The sequence below is a fragment of the Medicago sativa genome, chromosome 1 (assembly GCF_051527215.1).
Source record: "Medicago sativa cultivar Bolivia chromosome 1, Bolivia_mono, whole genome shotgun sequence".
Lineage (NCBI taxonomy): Eukaryota > Viridiplantae > Streptophyta > Magnoliopsida > Fabales > Fabaceae > Medicago > Medicago sativa.
In genome coordinates this window covers 15,199,895-15,226,629 of record NC_140749.1, presented here as the reverse complement: position 1 = coordinate 15,226,629, position 26,735 = coordinate 15,199,895, and the positions used below count along the sequence as shown (strand labels likewise).

The following is a 26,735-nucleotide window of genomic DNA, read 5'->3' as shown; positions in this document are numbered from 1 at the left end:
TATAATTAGCCTTTGATCAAATAAAACAAACGGTTGGGATTTGGTGTCAACGGATCCTGTCTATATATATATATATATATATCAGTTGTTTCTTTTATTACTAATCGGTCTTCATTGTTTCGTGAGACTTAAGTTATTTAATTTATATGTTTCATTGTATTAATTAACTACTTATTTTCAACATCGTACAAAGAATATTGAAATCTATCGAGAATTTATACAACTATGATATCTATAAAGAATTTTTTTTTCCCTCAACTTCCGATTGTTACTGTAATCTTATGATAATCGGGAATACCTGGTCAGTTTGATTGCAAGTCAATAAAACCTCTTTTTAAAGAGCAAGTCAACGAAACTTTTTTTAAAACGAGCAAGTCAACGAAACCTAATTAGCAGCAAAAATCACAAAGTAAAACAAAAAATTGAAATACTGTTTTATATAAACGAAACCCTATATGTACAAAGGCATTGCATGGGACTATTTTAATGTTTAGAAAATACTGTACTGAAAATATGAAACTTACGGCAAAACTTGCGCAATTGTGTCCTATTTTAATGTTTGCAATGATAATAGTATTATTGGTAGTTGAAGATGTCGAATCCCTCTCTTCAGCTCTTCCTGGATGTAAAAATTCATGTGGCGATGTTGAAGTTCCATATCCATTTGGAATAGGAAATTCATCAATACCAAATATAGGACCTTGTTTTCTGGAGGAACCTATGTTACATGTATAGACGACTCCATATTACAGTGGGGTACTAATAGTGAAAACTTAAAGAGGTCTCCAGAAGTATTAAACATAGACATCTTTAAAGGTCAAATTCAGTTATTGTTTTACGTCGGATGGTATTGCAGCTGACAAAATAACAGTCGAGCCTGGCTTAGATGGCCATCACACGGTTTTAGCATTTCAAGCAAGGAAAATAAGTTCATAACCGTTGGTTACAATAGTTATGGCTATCTTGATAGCAATTACGAAGGGGAAAAGTACTCAACGGGATGCATAACAAGATGTTACGGAAACAGGAAGAAGATTCAAAATGGAACGTGTTCCGGTATTGGTTGTTGTCAGATGGATATTCCAACTAACATGAGGAATATCAGTATAGAAGCATCTTATTTCCTTAATTCAACCGAAAGTCTAGGATGCAGTGTTTCTTTTGTTGTCAAAAATGGATTCTACAATTTTTCTACCATTGATCTACTTGATTTCCGTTACACCAAGGTCCCTTTAATTCTTGATTGGAGCATAGAGAGCGGAAAATGCTGGAACAATAGCTTTTCTTACGACAGGGACATTGATTATGGCTACCGATGCTTATGCAAGAAAGGTTACGAAGGAAACCCATACCATCCGGATGGATGCAAAGGTGATTTTTTCTATTGAATTTTTGTTTTGCCTTGTATAAATGTATCTTATTTTAGGCTTTGTTTGCAAGTTTAGAGGGGAAAAGGGAAAGGAGGGTTTGAAGAAGAAAAAAAGGTAAGAATAAGTGAAAATAATAGAGAACTTTGAGGGGTTTATTTTTCTTCAAAATATAAAACTCTCTCCATTTAGGGAACTAAAAAATTGTATTGGATGAGAGTTTTGGGGGGTTGGAAGTGTTTATATGAATTCTTCAAATATAGTCTATGTTGTTATAATAATATTCTTGAAATTAAAAATATATTAGTCATAAGCATTAGTTTATTCCTCTCTAAAAAAATATTCTTTCAAAAAATGTGAAAGATTTCTCAATTTTCCTGTATATTTCTCACCCCCAAAGTGCTTTCTTCACTTTCCTTCCAATGGATATGGAATTTCAAAGATAAATCAAGGAATTAAAATCGAGTGGTGAAATTGAACAAGAAACATAACCGTAAGGAGAGGAACAGAAATATCATAACCCTAAGATTTGGGAAAACAAAGGAGAGAGGAAAAAGTACAATCTAAAACACAATCTTAAAGGGAAAGCGAAGCAAAAATTTGAAATAAAAAATCAAATTGGAAAGAAAACGGACGAGAAATGAAACAGGAAAAGGAAAATTGATGTGAGAAAATTGGAATTTCTCAAGAAAATGCAGTGGAAAATATCCTTTAAGGTGGATACAAGATTAGCTCTGATACCATGTTATGAAACATGGCATCCATGGAAGGAACGAGAGGAATATAGTAAAGCTCTTTGTATTGATGGAAATTGAATATTACAGATGAGTAAAAGTTCCCACTAATGAGTGGTTACAAGCTATTTATACTGCAATCTCCTAAGATTAATATGAAACTAAATTACATCTCCAAATAGCATTTGCTTCTTTTATTTTAAACTAAGGTGTAATAAATAGCCTCACCGTTAAGCGTGCATATGAAATGGTTCATATAATTGAATAGGAAGCTAAAGTTATTGACTACTAACTAAACTAAAAACCAATAGTTACTTGAGCAAAACTCAGCTGTTTGACTATACATTATTTCTGATATGCATTTGCAGACATCGATGAGTGCAAAACAGAAAATCATACATGCATTCCAAATCATTGTCGCAATACTGATGGATCTCATGAATGCTTTTGTCCCGAGGGGCAATCCGGAACTGGAACAATGGAAGGAGGGTGCCACAAACAAGATGTACTTCCCAAGGTTGCAATTGGTAAGGAACTAATTAAGTATATTCCAAATTTATTTTATTCCACGAATTATTATTACTGATATGAAATTGAAGGATCTCAGTAAATAAACTTCGTGGAGTATATTAAGAAAATGATGGTATAAACAAAGTTCATACACAGTTGATGATAATCACCATGCATATAAACAAACTAACTACTAGCTATAGTGAACTATCATAACTGCCTTAAACAAATAAACTATGTAGGATCTGTGTCTTGTGGCACGTGTTACTATGAACACCCACACAACACTGATGTATGTTCTTAGATTTAATAAGGGTTAATCGTGTTTTACCCCTGTAATATAGGCCATTTCCGGTTTTGTCTTCTGTAATAAAAAAAATTTGAATTCGGTCCTTATAAAAAAAATTATGAGTTAATAGTGTTTTACCCTCCTGTAACATAGGTCATTTCCGGTTTTTCCCCCTGTAAAATATTTTTTTTTGAATTTCATCCTTGTAATTTGAAGATTTTTTTGGTTTTAGACCTTCATGGAAAATTTCACTCCCTATAATTTGAGCAAATTTCGGTTTACCCCCTGTGAATTTGAGCAAATTTCGGTTTACCCCCTACCATATCTTCGATTTTGTACAGTCAAAATTCATGAAGGTCCAAAACCAAAAATCTTCGAATTACATGAACGAAATCCAAAAAAATATTTACAGGGGGTAAAACCGAAAATTACCTATATTATAGGGGGGTAAAACACTATTAACCCAAAAATTATTTCAAAATACCCCATAAGCCATCTGATTGTTCAAAATCGATGATATGGCAGCGGGTGAACCGAAATTTGCTCAAATTACCAGGGGGTAAACCAAAATTTGCTCAAATTACAGGAGGGTAAAATGAAATTTTCTAAATTTACAGGGGGCAAAATTTGACATTAAGGACTAAAACCCAAAAAAAAAAAAAATTACAGGACGAAAAGCAAAAAAAAAAAAAAAAATTACATGGTTGAAAACCAGAAAGGGCCTTATTACAGAGGTAAAACACTATTAACCTTAAATTTTATTTTCCTAAACTATTATCGGTAATGTGTTAGTGTGAGTGTTTTGCTAAGGGTCAGTGTAGTGTTTATGTGGGTGTTTCATTCAACAAATTTTGATTGTAGGAGCAAGTGCGGGTTTTATTATTCTATTTGTGGGTAGTTCATCGTTGTACATGTTATATCAAAGAATCTTGAAACTAAAAGAGAAATTCTTTAAACAAAATGGCGGTTCCATTTTGCTACGCCAACTTTCTAAAAGAGAAGACGCATCAGGAACTGCTCAAATTTTCAAAGAAGATGAACTTAAGAAGCTACCAACAATTATGAGGAGAATTTAATAATTGGCAGAGGAGGTTTTGGTACGGTTTTCAAAGGAATTCTAGCAGACAACAGGATTGTTGCAATCAAGAAGTCCAAAATAATGGATGCCACCCAAGTAGAGTAATTCATAAATGAGGTGGTCGTTTTGTCCCAAATTAATCACAGAAATGTTGTCAAACTCTTGGGATGTTGTTTGGAGACAGAAGTTCCTTTACTAGTCTATGAATTTATTAGCAATGGTACCCTTTTCGATTTCATACACAATAGTATAGAGAAGGCAGACAATGCAATATGGAAAATGCGTTTAAGGATAGCCGCAGAGATAGCAGGAGCTTTATCGTATCTACATTCATCTGCATCCTTACCAATTATCCATAGCGATGTCAAAAGTGCCAACATTCTCTTGGATGACAATTACACTGCAAAAGTGTCTGATTTTGGAGCTTCAAGATTGGTTCCACTTGATCATACTACGATAGCCACGGTGTTACAAGGAACTCTTGGCTATTTAGATCCAGAATATATGCAAACACACCAACTAACAGAGAAAAGTGATGTCTATAGCTTCGGAGTAGTGCTGGCAGAGCTCCTAACCGGGGAGAAACCTATTTCTTTTAATAGACCAGAAGAGAACAGAAGCCTAGCAATTCACTTCCTATCTTATTTTAGAGAGAATCGCATGTCTGAAGTTCTTCAAGTTGGTATTTTGAATGATGAGAACAAGGAGGAGATTAAGGAAGTTGCTATTCTTGCAGCTAGGTGCTTGAGACTTAAAGGGGAGGAAAGACCTAGCATGAAAGAAGTGGCTATGGAGTTGGAAGGCTTAAGGTTAATGGAGAAGCACCCTTGGACAAAATCAGAGATAAATCTTGATGAAACTCAATCATTACTTCAAGGGGCATCATCCAACTTTAGTTATGAAACTGGTGATAGCAGCGTTCATGAATATAGTGGCTACGACAGCCTGAAAGTTCATGCACCAATGTCCTTGGATGATGGAAGATGATTATGAGTGACACACGTCGAATCTATCGCTTTCATTTTGATTTATGTTAGATTGTGTACTGTGTATTATACATGTATGAATGATCCAATAATTTCTATAAATAGACTTTGTATTATATATGTAATCATGATCCAATAAGTTTTGTAACTAGACTTTGTATTATATACGTATAAATGATCTAATAAGTTCTGTAAATAGACTTTGTATCCAATAAAATTAGTAAAAAGACTTTGTATTGTGTATGAATAATCCAATAAGTTTTTAATAACTGTGGTCTTTTAATAAAGGCTCATGTAATATGATATATAGGGGATGGCCATGACCCCGTGCAAACAGTGTAAGCCTGAAAGACCAACGCTAAATTCTCAATTTTTCACTTCTTTTAAGAATCCAAATAATAAAGGAAATGAATTTTTTTGTTTTGTGATTCCTTCCATGAATAGAAAAAGAATCCAAAAAAAAAAAATTCTCAATCTTTCACTTCTTTTTGAAAAACAATCTCTTCGATTCTCAATTTTTCACTTATATGAATAGAAAAGAACAACCCAAATAAAAAATTGCAATTACATTTATTGGATTATGATTTTCAAAAACCAAAAAAAAAATAATATTGGATAATGTATATGCCGTGAATGTGTTTTACCGTTTAAGAAATTTAATTTAATAGCAGCAACTTATGATTCAATGGCGAGGAAATTTATATGCATTAGCAGCAAGAGTGAAGAGGAAAAAAAGAATGGAAATATGATACTCCCTCCGTTTCAAAATGAGTGTCGCTTTAGCTAATTGCACACAGATTAAGGAATGGAATAAAGTAGTCAAATGTCATAGCAATTTTACCAAATTATCCTAATCAACTATTGGTTTGTTTTTCATTAAAGAAAAAATAATATTTTGGAAGTAGTGTAACATAATATTAATTGAAGGGTACAATTGAAAGGAAAAAGTTATTATTGTATTGGAAACTGAAAGCGACATTCATTTTGAAACAATTTTTTTTGGCTAAAACGACACTCATTTTGAAACGAAGGGAGTATTTGCATAGTAGCTTTTCCTTCTTTGATCGGTTCTTCTTCATCGCATTCTACATGTCCTTTGCGTTTAACAATTTCTCTGGAATTTTATTTTTGGGTTTGTATTTATCGATGAAGAAGTTGAATGGGAGAGAGGAATACAAGATTTTTTTTTTTTGTTGTGTTCGGAGTTTGAACAACGACTTTGCATATTTTATTCATTGTCCCTATACAAGATGATGATGGTATTAAGTTTGTTTTAGTGTTTTGTTTTAAAAAAAATGACCTGGTTGTTTCTTTACCTAAGTGGACACAAAAAAAAGAATTTGTCAAGTCAATGTGCCACATAAGCAATTTTACATAGTCAATCCAAGTAAGCGTGCCATGCAACAAATTTAACAAATTTTGTATAGTCAACTGTCTTGAGGATTTAAAATCCAAGAATCTTCAAATGATAAGGGCAATCTATTTTTTTATAGGGGGTAAATCAAAACTCCCTAAAATGACGGGGAAAAACATTATTAAACCTTTTTTGTTTAATTTTTTATAAGTTGTTTTCACGAGTTCTCCCAAACAGTTTAACAGAACTTTTGAAAATTGTCATCAATTGTTTTCATTGATTTTCTTTTTTCAATGGATTGATCTGGTGATAAAAAAAAAGTCTTCGAACCACAAGTTGCATGTTTTAATTTCTTTAATTTTTGTTTTTTTTTTTGAGCAATTTCATTAATTTAAATTTTGAGTAATGTTAATATTTGATATACATTTTTTGTTTCGAATTGAATGTTATCTATGATCATCAAATTTGACTTGCATGTTACAACATCATAAATCTCTTAGAGAATGATAAGAGAAAAAAACAATAATAGAACTAAAACGCATGACAGTAAACACAAAGAATAATACAACTAAACACAAAGAATAATACAACTAATAGTGAAGTTGGTGTTAATTACAATATAGTTTGGGAAATACACATGCTAAATTTTTATATGCTTGAGTTAAACGTCACCATCCCCTAAAATATTTTTTTTTGAAGGATCCACTAAAGAAAAGTTAAACGTCAACATAATTTAATTGAACTATTATATATTGAAGTGTTATTTCATCCCGAACTTCAATCCAATGCAAGAAAAAATAATGTGATCATCCTTTTCAACTATCCGTTAATTATTGACAATTTCTTCTAAATATGGAAAAAAATAATCATTTAACCTGAATATTTGCAGTTCTATGAAACACCAATATATGAAATTCATTTCTCACGGTGATGTTGGATGTGCAATATGCAAGAGCAAATTCATGACTAATTTTTTGATGTGATTAAAATAAACAGTGTCAAAAGAATTGTTCAAATCAAATTAAAGATTGTGTACTATGTCACAAAAAATAACAGATTTAGTAGTTTTATTTGAGTTAGTTTTATTAGTCCAGGTCCATTTCTAACTTAGAGTAAAATGAGCCGTCAACTTCTACGAACATTGTATTGCAATGATGATAATTATATATGCAATGCCGTCTGTGTTTGAACGTAATCGAAATTGACTTTCTATGACCTTGTAAGAATAATATTACAAATTTGCTATTATAAAAACTAATTAACTAACAATTGCATTGGACGTTATCAAAATCCTATGCCGGCTAAAGTATATGCGACTATTTACCAAAGGCTGCTTTCGGTTGGTAAAGGAATGGGTATTGTTCCAAAAAATTATATACGATTTTAATGATCTCTTCTCTAGAAGAAACTCTACTAAACTTCAACTGGCCTGGGGGATGGGTATAGTGAAATGACTAATTTCTCCACAAGATAAAACAAAAGTTAATCAATATTTATATTTTAGTTGAGCCATGTGTTTATATTTAATATCGAGCCTACTGTAACCTGAAGGAAACTTCCTTTTAGTAATGGGAATATGTGGTTAGAAATTGTCCGTTTAAAAATGTTCCACCTAGGTGAGAAAGTCTAATAATTTTCAAAAGATATATGTTATTTGAACAATTATAATTTTGAAAGAATTATAGGATAATTAAAGATATATTTGACAATTATACGTGGTTGTTTTATAAGTTATCAACGGTTGTTCAAATAACACACTTCATATATCATATAATTTTTCCCTAAAAAAATCATATTGAAGAGATAAATGATATTTTTACATTTATTTTGTGAGAGCTTTTGAACAACTCTCTATTGATTTATAAAACAACCATATATTTACAAAGAAATTAGGTATTTACACGAAAATCAAAGGAATAGAAAGATAAAGTAAAAATATAATAAGTATAAGAGAGAAAGCTGTTACAAAATGGTTGTACGAATGTTTCTCATGATATATTGTTTAGACCCGTATACCTTTGGTGCAGAGTCTTATTTGCATATTATACTACGCTAGTGTAATTCATATGCACCAACACCGTAGTTATTCAACAACCGTAATATTAATAAAAATATTTGACTTTTTCCCTTTAACCACTTTTAAAATCATACACATAATTAGTTGTGATGGATTCTATTTTAAACGCGAGTCTGGTTAACGAGTGTTTTCAGAACACTCCTTAACCATTTTAAAATAAACAATTATTCTTTATAATAGTTAAATATTTTGATTTCCAATGCAATTAATACATAAACATTTCCCTTTAAATTTTAAGCCATACCTTTCTGCGACCATACCAATTTCCATGTCAATCTTTGTTCCAAGTCAACAAAACTTAATTAGCAGCCAAAAATATATATATATATATATATATATATATATATATATATATAATAATTTTAAAAATCATATATAAATAAATGAAACCCTATTTCCCTCTTGCTACAAAAAATGGCAAGGAACTACTCCATTGAAATAAACGCCATGAAACTGAACAGAAACCTCACGCAATTATGCACAATTTTAGTAGTTACAATATCCATGGTCTCAATAGTATTTGCATCCAATGAATCTCTTTCTTCATCCTTACCCGGTTGCAAAAACACATGTGGAGATGTCAAAATTCCATTTCCATTTGGAATATCAGATTCATCAATACCAAATCAAGGTCCCTGTTACCTAGAGCCCAAATTTGAACTCATATGTGAAAATGACACAAAATTACTTTGGGGAAATGTACAAGTTTACAACATAAACATCCTCCAAGGTCAACTTGAAGTGACGACTTATGTCTCAGGTTATTGTAATAGTGAAAATTACTCTCAACCCACTTTAGACACTGCAAGTTTCAGGATATCAAGCACGGAAAACAAATTCATAACGGTTGGTTGTGATAGTTACGGTTATCTCAACAGCATTTACAACGATGAAACATATTCAACTGGTTGCTTAACAAGATGCTACGGTAATCGAAATCGCATTGAAAACGGAACATGTTCAGGTATTGGTTGTTGTCAAGTTGATATTCCACATATGATGAGGAATATAAGTATACAAGTTTTTGATTTTCCTAATTCCACGAAATTTTGGGGATGTAGCTATTCTTTTGCTGTTAAAGATGGATCCTATAATTTTTCTGTTGCTCATTTGGACAATTTTCCTTATACAAAGCTTCCATTAATTCTTGATTGGAGTGTGGGAAAAACTTGTAAGGAGGATGACTATGCTTGCAAGAAGAATAGTGATTGTGTTGATGTGGGGAACAGATTGTCTCCTGTTAATTTTTTCTCCAGTTTCTCCTGTGAATGAATCTCAGCCCTCCGTTTTTTTTATTGACAGATCAATGGATATGAACAAAAACACATAAATCTGATGTCGTTTCTATTCTTTCTTCCTCACAAACCCATCTCAGTTCTACTACCGTTCACGAGAAGCCAACAAGTTGCTACTCCATAACTCAGTTTTTTGTCTTCCCATTCTCTATGTTTAATTTTTTGTCTTAAGTTTTTTGATAGGATTGTTTGATTGCTTCCATTTTCTTATTAACATCAATTGATTCCTTTCTTGCTGGTTATGATTTATTGAGTATCAGTTTAATTTCAGATTTAGCATGGACACCAATTCATATAAATTATTCATATAAATTACTTTGAAACAAATTGGTTGGTAACAATGACAGTTACTGGTTAGAATTAGCTTAATAAGAACCAACAAGACTGCAAAAGAATTAGGTTAATTAGAATTAGAATAATAACAAATGGGGAAGCAATTTAAAGCAATAGAAAAACCAGAGGATGGGAGTAGGAAGGAAGAAGGAAATAAAGAATGAAGGACACCACTGCCAATCTGGTGCACTGCTTCACCATGCCACCCACCACCGTCACGAAGTTCCGTTAGCGACCACAACCTGGGTAGCGGTTACCTCGCAGTTTCAATCACAACTTCATCAAACCGTCGCGAACCACGTTCTCCAATCCGGCGCCCCACCAAAACGAATTGGGTCTGTGAATAAGGTAGGGATTGTGAGGGGATCTCGTAAGGAAAGTAGGAAAGCCATTTTATTTAATTGTTTTACTAGTAACCATTGATTAGTCATTAAAAGAAAATGGAGGGCTGAGATTAATTGACAGGAGAAGACTGGAGAAAAATCTCACGGGAGAGGATCTCCTCCCGTTGATGTGGACATTGATTTTGGTTACCAATGTAAATGTAAGGAAGGTTATGAAGGAAACCCGTATCATCCAGATGGCTGCATAGGTAATTTAATTCGTCTTTTTCTCAATATTATTTAATTAATTTATTTAGTTTAAAATATATATTTTTTGTCCCAAGTATATGTTTTTGTTGACAACAACCAATTGGTTTAAAAAATAAGAGATTTATGCCTTTTAAAGTAAGTGACCGGGGTTTGATCCCTAACTCTTACGTGTCGAGAAAATTCGGTTAGTAGGAGATAATGCACTTTGTGTATCGACTAGGTTTCCGGAGGAGATCTCACCATGTGTGCCTACCATAATTTACTACTATGTATATAATTTTGCACTTCTCATTAACAAAAGACATGAAATGTAGGAAACTAAAGAATGTTAAAAATAAAGTTATTTCACATATTCGTTACACTTTTTTTTTTTATATAAATATATTTTAGATTTCAAAACAATTTCACTTTTTCCCTTTTACATAGCCACTTCATTTTTTACAATACAATTAATTATTTATATACACCTGCAGACATCGACGAATGTATGACATTGAATAACACATGCATAAGTGAAAAACATTGTCGAAACACGGATGGGTTTTATGAATGTTTTTGTCCTAATGGACAATCTGGAAATGGAACAAAGGCAGGAGGTTGTCAAAGACGAGAAGTTATTACCAAGATTGCAATTGGTAAGCCACTAACCATATCCCAAATTTATTTTCAATTCAAGTTATTATTAGTATGTGTAATCTATGTATTTTCACTAGTTTTAGTTAAGATTGAATCAGTTGAGAATACTCGAGTTCGATCACCTGACTCTAGAAAAAATTTTAGTTACATTTATTTAACTTTACGTCAAACTGCAGATTACTAAAAGCATGGAAGGATTAAAACCACAAAATTGTATGATTAAGGCATTCATCATGTTAGCTATAGATATTAATTTATTAAACAATTTAAGAATTTGCTACAACACGTTTTAAATGCAGGATCAAGTGCTGGACTAATAGTCCTATTTGTGGCGGTTTCATCTCTATACTTGACATACCAAAAAAGGAAACTCATCAAACTAAAGCAAAAATTCTTTCAACAAAATGGAGGCTCAATTTTGCTACAACAGCTATCAACAAGAGAAGACACATCACAATCAGCACAAATATTCACAGAAGAGGAACTTAAGAAAGCCACCAAAAACTACGATGAAAGCTTAATCATCGGCAAAGGAGGTTTTGGTACGGTTTTCAAAGGAGTTTTGCCCGATAACAAAATCGTTGCTGTCAAAAAGTCCAAAATAATAGACGCAAATCAGATCGAGCAATTCATTAATGAGGTAGTTGTTCTGTCCCAAATAAATCATAGGAACGTTGTCAAACTTTTAGGGTGTTGTTTGGAAACAGAAGTTCCTTCATTGGTGTATGAATTTGTTAGCAACGGAACACTTTTCGATTTCATACAAAATTGTAAAGATAAAGAAAATAATCCAACATGGAAAACACGTTTAAGGATAGCAGCAGAGACAGCTGGAGCGTTATCATATCTACATTCAGCTGCATCAATTCCAATTATCCATAGAGATGTCAAAAGTACCAACATTCTATTGGATGACAATTACACTGCAAAAGTTTCCGACTTCGGAGCTTCAAGATTGGTTCCACTTGATCAAACCGAGATAGCAACTATGGTACAAGGAACTCTTGGATACTTAGATCCAGAGTATATGCAAACACATCAATTAACCGATAAAAGTGATGTTTATAGCTTTGGAGTGGTTCTTGCAGAGCTTCTAACAGGTGACAAACCTCTTTCTTTTAACAGGCCAGAAAAGACCATTAGTCTTGCTATGCACTTTTTGTCTTGTTTAAAACAAGATAAACTTTTTGAAGCTATTCAAGTTGGAATTTGGGATGATGATAACAAGAAAGAGATTAAGGAGGTTGCTATTCTTGCTGCAAGGTGTTTAAGACTTAGAGGTGATGAAAGACCTAGTATGAGGGAAGTAGTTATGGAGTTGGATGGCATAAGGTTAATGGAGAAGCATCCTTGGAATGATACAGAACAAAATTTTGAGGAGAGACAACACTTACTTCATGAGGCATCTTGTAGTATCTATAATGAAACTGGTGATAGCTATAACCCTGGATATAGTGGGTATGATAGCTTGAAAGATCAACCATTGATTGTCTTGGAGGATGGAAGATGATCGTGATATGTCAATATATATATATATATATATATATATATATATATATATATATATATATATATATATATATATACCTTTTATTTTTTTCAATTGATTTTAAAAGGGTTTGTTAAAAAACTTTGTATTGTGTATGATTGACCCAATAAATATTTTTACTTTTGATTCTATTTATTGATAAAGTCATTACAAGTATGTAATTTTCACTATAGGATCAATAAACTCTCAATGTTAATATTTTTTTTAATCATGTTAGTTAATAAACTCTGAGCTTGCTTCTTGAAAAGGAAGGCTTCTGAATAAGCTTGAAAGAGCCACCCTTGCTTAGACTGTGCTTAGTTCACTTCCAGCATATACTATGCAAATTTGTTGGTATCCCCAACATGCTCACGAAACTCTAGATAAGAGAGTGCGAAATTTCATTTGGCATGGTGAAATGGACGGAGCCATGCACATGGTGTGTTGGAACAAGATCACGAAACCTAGGAAGATTGGAGGTCTAGGAGTTCAGACAGCTCGATTACAAAACAAAACTTTGTCCGAATAACTTGTTTGGAGTCTTGTGTAATCAGACACGAAGGTACCTGTGTCTATCCTTGCCGATAAATACTTAAAACATGGTAATATGTTTTTAGAAAAGAATAGACGGTTCACCTATTTGGAATGCAATCCTCAAGTCTCTTGATGTGTTAGAAGATGGTTTTGCCAACACGATTGAAGACAAATATGTGGTTCTATCCTTAGAGTGTCAAACATCCTCTTATTAATGTAGTACAAAATATCTCTCCAGATCATTTATGCCTTAAGATTAAGAACTTATGGGGTGATGGGAAAAGCATCATTGCTGAGCTAAATCTTCCCTTATCCCCTGAAATTGTTGCCTTAGTACAGGAGCTGAAACCAACCATAATTACCTTAATTGCTGACACTTAGGTGTGGAAAGACAATTTAAACGGAGAATACACAGGAAAAAGCGCGTATCATAGGCTCTTATCTCTTAGGGATGCTATTGTCTCATTAGAGAAATGTAATTCGATTTGGAAGTTACCACTTTCAGCTAATGTGCAATTTTTTATCTGGCAGGTTTCACTACACTAAAAAGAGACTTTAATAGCATTTTTTCCCTTTAATAGCACTTTTAAGTGACTTTATTTCCCTTTAATAGCACTTTTAAGTGCCATTAAAGTCGCCTCTGTTGTAAGTATACCCTCTTTAATAGCATTTTTTAAGTGCTATCAAAAGCTTTGTATTTAACAGCATTTTCCCCAAAACGCTATTTTTGTATGTACTTTTGCGCTTTGAAAATGATAATTTGAACACTGTTGAATAGTGTTTTCCTTTAAAAATGCTATCGTAGGCTGTGTTTGGTAACACAAAAAAGCTAGCTTATAGCTTCTTGGATTAGCTTATAAGCTTGTTAGATGAAAACGTGATGTGTTTGGTAACAAGCTTTTCTCATGAGCTTATAGCGTTTTTTGAGAAGCTATTTCAAGTAGCTTTTTAGCTTATAGCTGGTAGTTTTTTATATTTTCTTCCAATTTTAACCTTTTATTAATATAGTTTAATTTAATTTTAATTAAAAAAACTACCCACATTCTTATTCAATTGCCCACGTTTAAAAAAAAAACTACCCACAATCTTTTTCAAATTTTCTTGTTCACTTTCTTTTTTACATACTCTTAATTCAATAATAAATAATTTTATATAAAATTTACAATAAAAGTTTAGAGTAAAATTCATTAAAAGAAAGTTTTGTTAAATAAAAAATTTCAATTGAATTCATAAATACATTTATCATTTGGGAGATGAAAATATTTTGAAATAAATTTAAACATTTAAAAAGAAATACATTAATTAACAAAAATTGTATATATGATTTATCAAAAAAAGATTGTCCTTTTACGTCATTTTATATTTATCAGCCACTTGAACAGCTAATTTTACCAAACACTTTTTATTTTAATAAGCTAACTTTTCAGTTATAAGCTATCAGCTATCAGCCATCAGCTACCAGCTAGCTTTTCAGCTATCAGCTAGCTTATCAGCTATCAGCTAGCTTATAGCTTCTTTTTACCAAACACACCCATAGAATACAAAGTACACTACTATTTTTTTTTTTTTTTGAAGAACATACAAAGTACTACTACTTTTTTTAAAAAAAAAATGTGTGCATAATCATTATGATCTGTTTTGCAACTCAGATGCAACCATATTACTGTCAAATTGCAAATATCAATCAAATTCAAAAATAAAAACAAACTACCTTCAATTCCCAATTCCACTTACTGTATCATAATAAAGAGGTCATTACATAGCGAAATTCGTAGATACTCAATTCCAGACAAACAAGCTAACAATACTCAATTCCAGACAAACAATCTAGTAACAACTTCAGTTTTTAATTTTTAACATCAAATTTTACCTCTCCTATTTCCATTGCATTTGTCTTTGTGAATTTTTCGCACCTTGTCACTCCAATTTAGCAACTGTTTTCTTACTAGACCAACCAGATTCATCATCAATAGAAGCAATTCACCTGTAAAAAAATGTAAAAAAGTTACCATACCATACAAGAATAACATTAAGAATCAATCAATAGCAATAAAAGAATAGAACAAATTAAATGATATGTATTTTAATATGTGTGGCCAAATCATATGTTCAAAATTATGTGTTCATTCATTTATTTTCCAATTAATTAACCTCTCTATTAGAAATTGACAAAGGGGAACATAATTTGTTGTTCCCCTTATACTGTTATACATATGTTGGGAATCAGACTTCGTTTTATGTCAAAAAGATTTGAAATTTTTTCCCATAAACACATTACGTCTTTCAAAGTGATTGATAAGAGTTTACGCTTCAAAGGTTTTGCAGCTCTGATGATAGCCACCTATGTGTTGAGTCATTCCATGCAATGGGGGAGGATGGTTAGGACATGGGTGATCTTAGGGTTTGCACTGACTCTTCTATATAGTGAGATTGAGAGTACTAGATAGTATCCTTGCTGTGGCCCTTAGCGTGAGCCTCTTAATCAGATAAACGTTGTCACCTTCCTTTTTGAGTCAGGATTGTGTTTTAGTATCTCTGAAGAAGTAAATGGATGTGTGCATTCCTTCATACAACTTCGTCTTTATTCGGATTATGGGTCATAGTAAACAACGATAAATATGGGGTCTATTATTCTAAGAGCATCCACAATGGAGACACCCATTTTTGGGTTCTTAAATGGGTTTCACGTGTACACATAACTTATTTATAATTTTTTAATAGTAGTATCTAATAATCACTCAATCACTCCAACTCAGATCTCACATAAAGTTCTTAAATGGGATCCATTAATCAACTATCAATAATTTTATATCATTATATTTCAATTTTTTAATATTAAAAGAGTGCGGGTCCCGCTTAAAATTGGGGGGGTCTTAATTAAGAACCCGGGTCTTATAAGACCCTAAAAAAGATTCTCCTCATTGGGGTATCTAATAGGTACCGGGTCTTAAATAGTTAAAACCCTCCCAATGACGGTCTAAGGGTCGAGTATGTATTTCAAGTTTATGTCGGTCTACAAAATAGTGACATGTCATCCACATTTGATATCCACTAACTTCAACATCTTATTAAAATTTGCCATATTGGCTAGGCATGACAACAAAACCCATACCCGCGGTTACCCGCCCGAACCAAACACAATTTGACGGGTTCTCCCATTTTGACTGGGTTTGGGTATGGGTTTTTCCCGATTTCAAAACACGGGTATGGGACGGGTAACAGGTATATATGTACCCACCCCGAACCCATACCCAAACCCGTCCCAAATGTAAAAAATCACATTATGTTGATATGTCATGTTATTTTGTTTGATAATTGTCATGTTAATAAAAAAGATGATTAAGGTTTCATAGAATAACAATAGCATAACATTACAAAAAGTTATAAAATCCAATGGAATCTAACTTACTAATATATAGGCTCAATAGCTTAAACTCAACACTTTATTATCTAACACATATCCTCAAACTCATGATGTATCAACAAGAAACATTGTGAGTTTGTCAAACAAAATACGATAAACATACTAAATAATATAAAGTTCTAACACTATCCCTAAACCTGATGCTTACTAAGCTTTAAGCTTGTTACAAATTAACCTAAAAAAAATAAACTAAATCAGCTGTTAGCATAACCAATGGAGAGCAGCAACCAAAATGAGTAATCATCGTAAAGAGGGTACGCAGTAAGAACCATCACCATCAACCAGTTACAGAGAGAACCATCCAAACAGAAGAACCAAGTCAAACCAAACCAAACAAAAAAGTTGGTAGGGAGAAACAACCATACATAAGAACCAATAGAGAGAGGAGCAACCAAAGCGAAGAATCAATAGGGACAAGTGCAATGCAATCAATCAAGACAATCCATATAGGGAGAAGTGTAATCAATCAAAAGAGGGAGAAGCGCAATGCAATCAATCAAAAGAATCAATAGGGGAAGAAATGCAATCAATGAGAAGAATCAAAAGGGGAAGAAGTGCAATGAAATCAATATGAATACTTAATAGGAGAAGAAGTGCAACCAATCGAAATAATCAAAGAGGGAGAAGAAACCAAATTGTGAGTACTTTACTTACCATACAATCAAATTGTGAACACTCGACTAACCAAACAAACAAATTGTGAGCCCTTGACCCACAAAACAAATAAACAAACCAATTGGAGCACTATATTGACTCACCCAACAACCAAACAAACTGAACCAAACATAATTAACCAAATCAAATTGAACCAAACTACACTGAACAAAACTAAATCAAGACAAACTGATGAACCAAAACGAACAAAAAACAAACCAAACTCGAACATGGAACCGGGTAAGAAACACAAATTAATATACAAATGACAATAGTAAAAGACACAATTACATTTAAGCTTGAAATGTATTTACAATTTTAAAAAGGAAAAGTTACTCTCATTATTCCTTAACTTAATTTCAGGTAAAATTTCGTTCCTTATACATTTTTCGCGTCATTTTCACTATTTTAATCAATATACAAATGATTTTTCAAGATTTAAATCTATGTTTTATTTCGATATGTATTCTTAATTTTCAAATCTATAATACTTCACTCATGTTTTCATTTGAATTTTAGATTCGATACTTGAAAATTCTTATGAAAATGAACCAAAATAATATAAATGCCGTGAAAAAAAAAAGATAAATAATCAAATAGTTATAAAAAAGAATTTGAAGAATGACAAGTGCAATTTTGGATTTTAAAAACATTAAACCCATTACATATTTCACACGTGCCACACTAATTACTTTTATGAGAGGATACCAGTTCAATCTTCCTTTCAAAGTCAACAAAACTGTCAAAACATAATAAGCAACCAAAGACAAAGTCACAAAGAAACCATAGAATAAGTCTTACTAAAAATCATATATAAATATATGAAACCCTTCCCAATTGCAATAAAGAAATGCAAGGAACAATGGAACTGAAGACAAAGATATCACAACTATGCCAAATTTTAATTGTTACAATATCCATGGTAAGTGTATTTGCATCCGATGAGTCTCTTCCTTCATTCCTACCCGGTTGCAAAAACACATGTGGTGATGTCAAAATTCCATACCCATTTGGAATATCCAATTCATCAATACCAAACCAAGGACCATGTTTTCTAGAGCCCCAATTCAATCTTGTATGTGAAAACGACACAAAATTATTTTTGAGCAATTTACAAGTTTCCAACATAAACATCCTTGAAGGACAACTTGAATTGTCGTTTTTTGTCGGAGGTTATTGTAGTAGCACAGATTACAATCGACCCACTTTAGGCACTGCCGGTTACACCATATCAAGCAAGGAAAACAAGTTTGTAACTGTTGGTTGTGATAGTTATGGTTATCTCAACAGCATTTACAATCAAGAAACATATTCAACCGGTTGCTTAACAAGATGTAACGGTAATCGAAATCGAATCGAAAATGGAACATGTTCTGGTATTGGTTGTTGTCAAGTTGATATTCCACACATGATGAGGAATATAAGTGTACAAGCTTTTGATTTTCCTAATTCAACGGATTCTTTAGGGTGTAGTTATTCATTTGTTGTTAAAGATGGATTTTATAATTTCTCTATTGATCATTTGGATAAATTTCCTTATAAGATGCTTCCATTGGTTCTTGATTGGAGTGTTGGAAGTGAAAATTGTAAGGCTTCAAAGGGTAAAGATGGTTATGCTTGCAAGAAGAATAGTGATTGTGATGATGAAAACATTGGTGTTGGTTACCGATGTAAATGTAAGGAAGGTTATGAAGGAAACCCATATCATCCAGATGGCTGCATAGGTAATTTATTTATTCCTTTGAATTTTTTATTTTTTATTTTTCTTTTCCATCATCAAAGTATTAATCTATAGCTCTATCCATAATAAAGTATACTTTTCATCCCACTAACATACACGTTTCTGTTTGATTGGTTTTAGACTTACGTCAAACATAGAAAAGTTTATGCTTATATAATGAATTAATTTAGGGTTATGTTACAAGCCACCCTTTGGTGGTGTCTTTTATCAAGTCACACCTTAAGGTGTGATTTTCACTTTTTAGTTATAACTTTGATAAAAGACACCTTCCTAAAAGTAAGTTGGTGTCTTTTCGCAAATGCTCATAGAGTAACTTGATAAAAGACACCTTCATAAAAGGTGTCTTCTATCATAACCCATTAATTTATATATAGTCAGCATACTAGACTAATTATATATTTTATAACCTAATTGAAAAAACTAATTGAAAAGTGATATATCTTCATAGGAATGCAAGATATATTTAATATTTTTTTTTTAATGGCATTTGTTCAACAAAAAAAAAAAAACATCTAACTTCTTTTATCTACGATTTGATTGCTGAGACCGTCTTCATATTTAAGTTATATTTTTTTTTTGTCAAGTTGTTTAGTGGCTAGAATTCCCATTTTTAAGATGAATAAGTGGGATGTCCAAGGTTCGAACTCCGAGATTATGCATTATCTCTATCAACTGAACGAAGTTCATGGCGAAATATTCAAGTTATATTGTTTACTTGAAAATGACCCCATAAATGAAGCTTAAGTTTTTTTTATTGAAAGGAAATGAATCTAAGTTATTAAGTGGAATGTTAAACCCCGATCCTGGATATATTTGCATTGTTCTTACCAATTGAACTAAACTCATGGAGACATATTCAAGTTATATTGTTTACCTGAGAATGGCCCGATAAATGAATCTAAGTTTTTTTTTTTAAAGGAGATGAATCTAAGTTATTAGGTGGAATTATTCTTCAAAAGTGATATTTATTTATGTTCTTCTCATATAGTCATGACATGTTTTTCTGTACTTCTCATATAGTAAGTTATTTTAATAGTGCAATTCTAAAAATTCGACGCATTTTGAAACGGAAGGAGTATTAGCTAAATCGATTTCACTTTTTCTGTAATATAGTGCTTTTGTTTTTGACGATACGATTGTTTCCGTTATATACACCTGCAGACATCGACGAATGTAAGACTTTAAATAAGACATCATGTATAGATGAAAGGCATTGTCGCAACACGGATGGATTATATGAATGTTTCTGTCCTGATGGACAATCTGGAAATGGAACACTTGAAGGAGGTTGTCATAGACGAGATATTGTTACCAAGATTGCCATTGGTAAGTCACTAAACATAGCCCTGTTTATTTCCAGTTAAAGTAATATGTTAAATTTATTTAATTTTAAGTCGAAATCCAGATTATCAAGGTTTTTCACATGAAGAGCCAAATTGTTTTAGGACCACAAATATTTGTGATTCAACATGTTAGCTATTGATATTATTTTATAGAATAATTTATAAATTGAGTTCAATACATTTCAAATGCAGGAGCAAGTGCTGGAATCATTATTCTATTTGTGGCGATTTCAGTTCTATACTTGACGTACCAAAAAAGGAAATTAATCAAACTAAAGCAAAAATTCTTTCAAAAAAACGGAGGTTCTATTTTGCTACAACAGCTATCAACAAGAGAAGACACATCACAATCAGCTCAAATATTCACAGAAGAGGAACTTAAGAAAGCCACCAAAAACTACGATGATAGCTTAATCATCGGCAGAGGAGGTTTCGGTACAGTTTTCAAAGGAGTTTTACCCGACAACAAAATCGTCGCTGTAAAAAAATCCAAGATAATAGACGCAAATCAAATTGAGCAATTCATTAATGAGGTAGTTGTTCTGTCCCAGATAAATCATAGGAATGTTGTCAAACTTTTAGGGTGTTGTTTGGAGACAGAAGTTCCTTCCTTGGTGTATGAATTCGTTAGCAATGGTACACTTTTCGATTTCATACATAGTACTAAAAATAAAGCAAGTAATCCAACATGGAAAACGCGTTTAAGGATAGCAGCAGAGACAGCCGGAGCTTTATCGTATCTACATTCATCTGCATCAATACCTATTATCCATAGAGATGTTAAGAGTACCAACATTCTCTTAGATGACAATTACAATGCAAAAATTTCCGATTTTGGAGCTTCGAGGTTGGTTCCACTTGATCAAACCGAGATAGCAACAATGGTACAAGGAACTCTTGGATACTTAGATCCGGAGTATATGCAAACACATCAATTAACTGAGAAAAGTGATGTTTATAGTTTTGGTGTAGTTCTTGCAGAGCTTCTAACTGGGGACAAACCTCTTTCTTTTAATAGGACAGAAGAGAATATAAGTCTTGCTATGCACTTTTTGTCTTGTTTAAAACAAGATAGAATCTTTGAAGCTATTCAAGTTGGTATTTTAAATGATGAAAACAAGGAGGAGATTAAGGAGGTTGCTATTCTTGCAGCAAGGTGTTTGAGACTTAGAGGGGATGAAAGGCCTAGCATGAAAGAAGTGGCAATGGAGTTGGATGGAATAAGGTTAATGGAGAAGCATCCTTGGAATGATACTGAGGTTAATTTTGAGGAGAGACAATACTTACTTAAAGAGGCTTCTTCTAGTATTTATAATGAAATTGGTGAAAGCATTAACCTTGGATATAGTGGGTATGATAGCTTGAAAGATCAACCATTGATTGCCATAGATGATGGAAGATGATTGTGATATGTCAAAATATGTATACTTCTTTTGTTGTTTTATTGATTTTATAGGATTAGTGATTAGATTTTGTTTTATGTATGATTGTCCCATATATTTTTGTCATTTTGATTATGATAACATTCATTACATGTATGTAATTCAAAATAAGTCTTTGTGATGTTATCGCTATACGATCAATAAAAAGTTCGGTTTCAATTCTCTCTGGTGTGTTTATTTCGGTAGGTTAGTTTTATTTCTTCAAAAATAAAAAGTTGTTGAGAACTAATATTCGTCAGGAATCTACTTGATCACATTTACTGGAATTTTGGATCTCAATCATGTTTTTCCATCTACAAATATCGAATCTGAGACATTATCTAAGGGTTCTTGTTATAATTCTTCGTAGATCAACGTAATGTCGAAATCTCAATATAATAAGAATAATATCCTCAAAACATACAGGGTGTGCCTACCTGCTTCATTGATGGTTGCTATACCATTATCCATGAAATAGTTCAAAGGAAATTAATAGCAAAATACAAAGCATACCGAACATAGCTAATATTGCCATGGTCAAGAAATATGAGATTATCATCATATTAATAACAGCATCAATTTTCCATGGGTGATATGTAACTTCAGTTACATAGATTTTAGCACCCTTTGTTTGCAAGAAATAGCAGAACATTATTCTAAACAATACAAGACAAAAAATTAAATTCATAGAAAGGAACCTGAGATCTTTATCTAAACTGATTTAAACATCATCAAATGTCAACTGAGAATTTATATCTCCACATGTTACATGGAATTCTTATATTAGTTAAATGAGATTATGAAATGCGGAAAAACATCTTAAATCACTATACTTATGTTAACTTTTATGTATATGCAGTCATATGATTGCACAAAAATTGTCGTGATTGATGATTGCAAATTAAAGTGTAGAGACAATCATATCAATGAGAAACCAATACCAATGTATCAGTTGCATATGCGGATTGTAAACCTGTATTTTCGACAGGCTCAATTAAATGCAGTCAAATAAAATTTGACTTATCATTTCAAGGTCAAGGGTGTTATCCTCGACATGCAAGGAGTTTGTCGAAGATCTCGACAGAATCTGGGACTGGGTTAGATTGAAGAAATTGAAGGATAACAAGTTCGACAGAGAGAAGATTGAGTTGATAATGGATAAGACCAAGTAACTGCTGTGGAAAGGAAGAGGAATTAGATTCAAAATCAGAAGTTTCTCCTATTTAGAGACGTTAGTGGTAGTTATAGTTTAGATAGGATTGTACAATTATTTTTCTTAGTATAAATAGAAGTTTCCATGAGGGGGAAATGATCACAAATTACATTCATGAAACTTAAATGTCAAATCGGGAAATGAGTAACAAGTCAATGTAAGTTTGTTCTGTGTTTTCTTTACTTTTATTGTTTTCTACACATTTCGCAACTTCAATTCTTTTGGATTCGAAGATTGTTTTCTCCTTTACATTTATTCTTTTGAAGGACACCATGAACATTCAAGCATTTTCTGGGAAAGTTTAACACACATATGTCCTGAGATTTCTAGTTGATCTCGCTAGTAAATTTTTGTTAACCAACAGTTGTTTATAAAAAATCACTGTTATTTAAAATCCATGTTATAACTAATAACATGAAATAACTTTCAAAGTTTTAGGTACAAGGTTGAGGAACAAGCCGTCCATATAAGTCTGATAAGCCCAAAGATAAGTAAATAAGTCAACAAAGTGTGTCGTGAATAAAGTGAATTAGTAAAAGTATCTTATCTAGCATAGGAAGTATAAAAACTTGGTATCTTAATGAGTGTCGTGAATAAACATGTAACTTAACAAGAATTTGGAACTTATCAAGCCTCCAGAAATTCGCCAAGTGTGAAATTTATGCTTGTTTAGTGGCTTTCTCTCTCCCTTGACATAGTCAGGCCTGTTTATGAGATTTTGGTGGCCTGAGCCAACAATCGATATCATCGTCATAGTTAAGAGAATTTGATAAGCAATTGAAACATTTGACAAACTCATTAATTTTAAATGTTGACATCAACACATTTAACAAAGATATTCATAATACTTTCAATGCGTAAAAAAAATTATTTGCGTCAACATTCGACAAATCCTTATGAGAAAACGCAAATCCAATGATTTTAAGGTTCTTGTACAAATAAAAATTCAACAATACTTTCAAATACTCAAACTGCTTTGGGATGATGTCATGGATGTGAGTGCCACAGTTGTTGAGCGCGCAAAGTCTTTGGTCGAAGTTCGCAAATGCATCTAGCAAAGGTGCTCACACAATTCAATAGCAAGCGCATCACTCTAATAGTTGGCAGCATTCGGCCACAGCCAAGGCTACAACTAGTAGTGTGGAAAATGTGGTTTCTACTTGTTGGCATCGTCCTTCGTCGGGAAGGTACAAGTGTAACATCGATGTTGATTTCTCCTCTAGTCTTAACCGCACTGGCATTGGAATTTGTGTTCGGGATTCTGAAGGTGCGTTTGTTTTAGCAAAAGCTATGAGTTTTCCGTGTATTTTCTCGCTTGATGTTGGTGAAGCGTTGGGGTTATATAGTGGCATGCAGTGGTTGAGTGACATATAGTTTGACAACATTGATTTTCAAACCTATTCCAAGATCACTCGTGAAGCTTTTCATTCTACTCGCGACGACATTTCGGAATTTGGGTGCATTATTACTTCTTGTTGTTCACTATTAAGGTTTTCTTTTACAAACTCTAGGGTGGAGTTTCATAGGAGTCAAGCAAATGAGGTTGCTCATGCGCTTGCATGAGAGGCCGCATTTCTAGCTAGTCCCATTGTTTATTTCAACATACCCAGCTATATTTAATCTATTATTATTAATGAAATGTTGTAAGCATATTTCTCTCAAAAAAATTACTCAAACTACTCAAATCTAATTTTCAATGAAGTTATTGTCATATCAACATCCACAAAACAATAATTGACTCTAAAAGATTCTCCGGGTGATTGTATTTTCTCATCATTATCATTCTTATCATATCATCTTTTTCTATAGCTACGACACTTTATCGAAAGTGTCGGCTCTATACTCATATTTTTTTTTGGTTACAACTCTATACTCATATAAATGCAAAGGCTTTTGGCAACAATCATACTAGGTTTTATTTCTATATTTTCCAAAGTATAATATTATACTTCACACTTTTCTTTAAAATTTTGGGACACAAATTTTAGACTTATTTTTGGAGCCTAGGACAGTCGTCATGCTTCCGATGCAACCTTCTACATATCCCCCTTCCTCCTTGGAGTTCCAATCTATAATCTCTACCAACTGCTTGTACATCAGTCACCGTCTAAGAGATCCTGCTAGAAGGATAAATGTTTTTCTTTTAGTTTTTATCTTAAAAATCCTGGTTTAATTGAAATTTTTGTTAACTTTTGAATTTTGGTCTCCACATTTTTTAATATGCAATTTTGATCACCATTTTTTCAATTTCAGAAATTGAGTCCAAAACTTTTTTTATTTTGACAATATGGCAAATTTTAATGTGATATGGAAATATTGTTATCTGTATAGGGTTGCCACATCAATGTAATACTCCCTTTTGTCCTTATTATACTAAAATGTATCTTGTTGGTTCAGTGAATAACTGAGCTATAATAAAAGCTAGATATATGAGTTATTTAATAAGGGTTTTTCTAACCTGTGCAAGATTACACAACTTAAGACCTAATAAATGCACTATTTTTTTTGGGTTTTTCTCACTCTTAAGGCCTAAATAATGCACTATTTTTTCTCACGTAAACATGGGACACTTTTAATTATCCTTGTTATTGTCTCTCTCGTCCCCAACGTCATCTTGCCGGAAAATCTTACCGCCGACGAAAAAACAAAAACTATGATAAACAAAAACGTGATCAGAGAATTAAAATAAAAAAAAACAAGATCTTTGAAAGTTTGAATCGGAGAAAAACAACAATTTTGAAGGTGAGAGTCGGAGAAAAACAACGATTGATTGTAAAATTACGGCGTTTGAAGGAATTGAATTTGCAAGAACTTGATAATGGTAGGATTTTGATCCGATTGGATCCAAGAGCGTGAGACAGATATTTTGCTGGAGTTAGCTATCGAGAAATGTTGATTAGAAAAATTTGTAGGCAGATTTGATGTTAATTGAGGAAAGCCTAATGAATGGAGTGGAGGAAGAAAGAAGAATGGAGTGAACAAAAAGTCCTGAATACATCAAGGTGATGAAATAGGACATGGTTTTATGGATTATTTACAGCAGAACCATTAGTATTGAAGAGAGAGAGAAAAAAAATTTCTTGTAAACTATATACAATGGTTAAAACCATTCAACAACATTCAACACCTACTTTTTCAATTCCCAACACTCCACATAATTTTCTCTTTTTATTCAACACTCATTCAACTTTTACCCTCTCCAATAGTTTTTTCTTTCAACATTTTACCCCACCACTTTTTATTTCATATTCTTATTTAAGTTTTATATTTTTGTTTTTTTATTACATAAAATTACAATTATCGATCATAATTAAATTAAAATAATAAACACTTAACAATGATTTTTTGGAAAAATAAAATTTTGTAAAATAATTTATTTTTATTTTCTTAACTTAACGTGACACACAAATAACTTAAAATGCAATACAATAGAAGGATTCAGTGTGTTGAAATGATTATTATTAGGATCCATTTCACTAAAAAGAAATTTAAAACTTCAAAAGAAAAACTAATAGAAGGATAATAATAAGATTAAGATAGTGGAAAAACTTGTTTTTTTTCTGTGTCCAAATCAAATGAACCAAGTCTCAATATCATGAATTTTGGTAAAAAAAAAATTTAAAAA

At 32.3% G+C, this 26,735-nt stretch overlaps 2 protein-coding genes and 1 pseudogene across 3 annotated transcripts; all 3 read left to right on the top strand.

The window, feature by feature from the left end:
* Positions 1-506: 506 nt before the first annotated feature.
* Positions 507-5,075, top strand: LOC146953007 (wall-associated receptor kinase 5-like; annotated as a pseudogene). The gene is made up of 3 exons (XR_015007986.1): positions 507-1,371; positions 2,470-2,628; positions 3,762-5,075. The product of XR_015007986.1 is annotated as a wall-associated receptor kinase 5-like (transcript).
* A 3,749-nt stretch (positions 5,076-8,824) lies between these two features.
* Positions 8,825-12,936, top strand: LOC146953006 (wall-associated receptor kinase 2-like). The gene is made up of 4 exons (XM_085707522.1): positions 8,825-9,613; positions 10,492-10,615; positions 11,090-11,251; positions 11,552-12,936. The coding sequence occupies exons 1-4, from the start codon at positions 8,843-8,845 to the stop codon at positions 12,760-12,762; spliced, it is 2,268 nt and encodes a 755-aa protein (XP_085563648.1). The 5' UTR covers positions 8,825-8,842; the 3' UTR covers positions 12,763-12,936.
* Positions 12,937-18,012: 5,076 nt separating this feature from the next.
* LOC146953005 (wall-associated receptor kinase 2-like) lies at positions 18,013-22,081 on the top strand. The gene is made up of 3 exons (XM_085707439.1): positions 18,013-19,116; positions 20,295-20,459; positions 20,669-22,081. Exons 1-3 carry the CDS (start codon positions 18,243-18,245, stop codon positions 21,877-21,879), a joined length of 2,250 nt encoding a protein of 749 aa, XP_085563565.1. The 5' UTR covers positions 18,013-18,242; the 3' UTR covers positions 21,880-22,081.
* Positions 22,082-26,735: the final 4,654 nt, after the last annotated feature.

Excerpts from the sequence above, each read along its gene's own strand:
- LOC146953006 (XM_085707522.1), top strand. The coding sequence starts at position 8,843 with ATGAAACTGAACAGAAACCTCACGCAATTATGCACAATTTTAGTAGTT. Across the intron at positions 10,616-11,089 it reads TCATCCAGATGGCTGCATAG|ACATCGACGAATGTATGACA; the intron begins GTAATTTAATTC and ends ATACACCTGCAG. Across the intron at positions 11,252-11,551 it reads TATTACCAAGATTGCAATTG|GATCAAGTGCTGGACTAATA; the intron begins GTAAGCCACTAA and ends TTTTAAATGCAG.
- LOC146953005 (XM_085707439.1), top strand. The coding sequence starts at position 18,243 with ATGCAAGGAACAATGGAACTGAAGACAAAGATATCACAACTATGCCAA. Across the intron at positions 19,117-20,294 it reads TCATCCAGATGGCTGCATAG|ACATCGACGAATGTAAGACT; the intron begins GTAATTTATTTA and ends ATACACCTGCAG. Across the intron at positions 20,460-20,668 it reads TGTTACCAAGATTGCCATTG|GAGCAAGTGCTGGAATCATT; the intron begins GTAAGTCACTAA and ends TTTCAAATGCAG.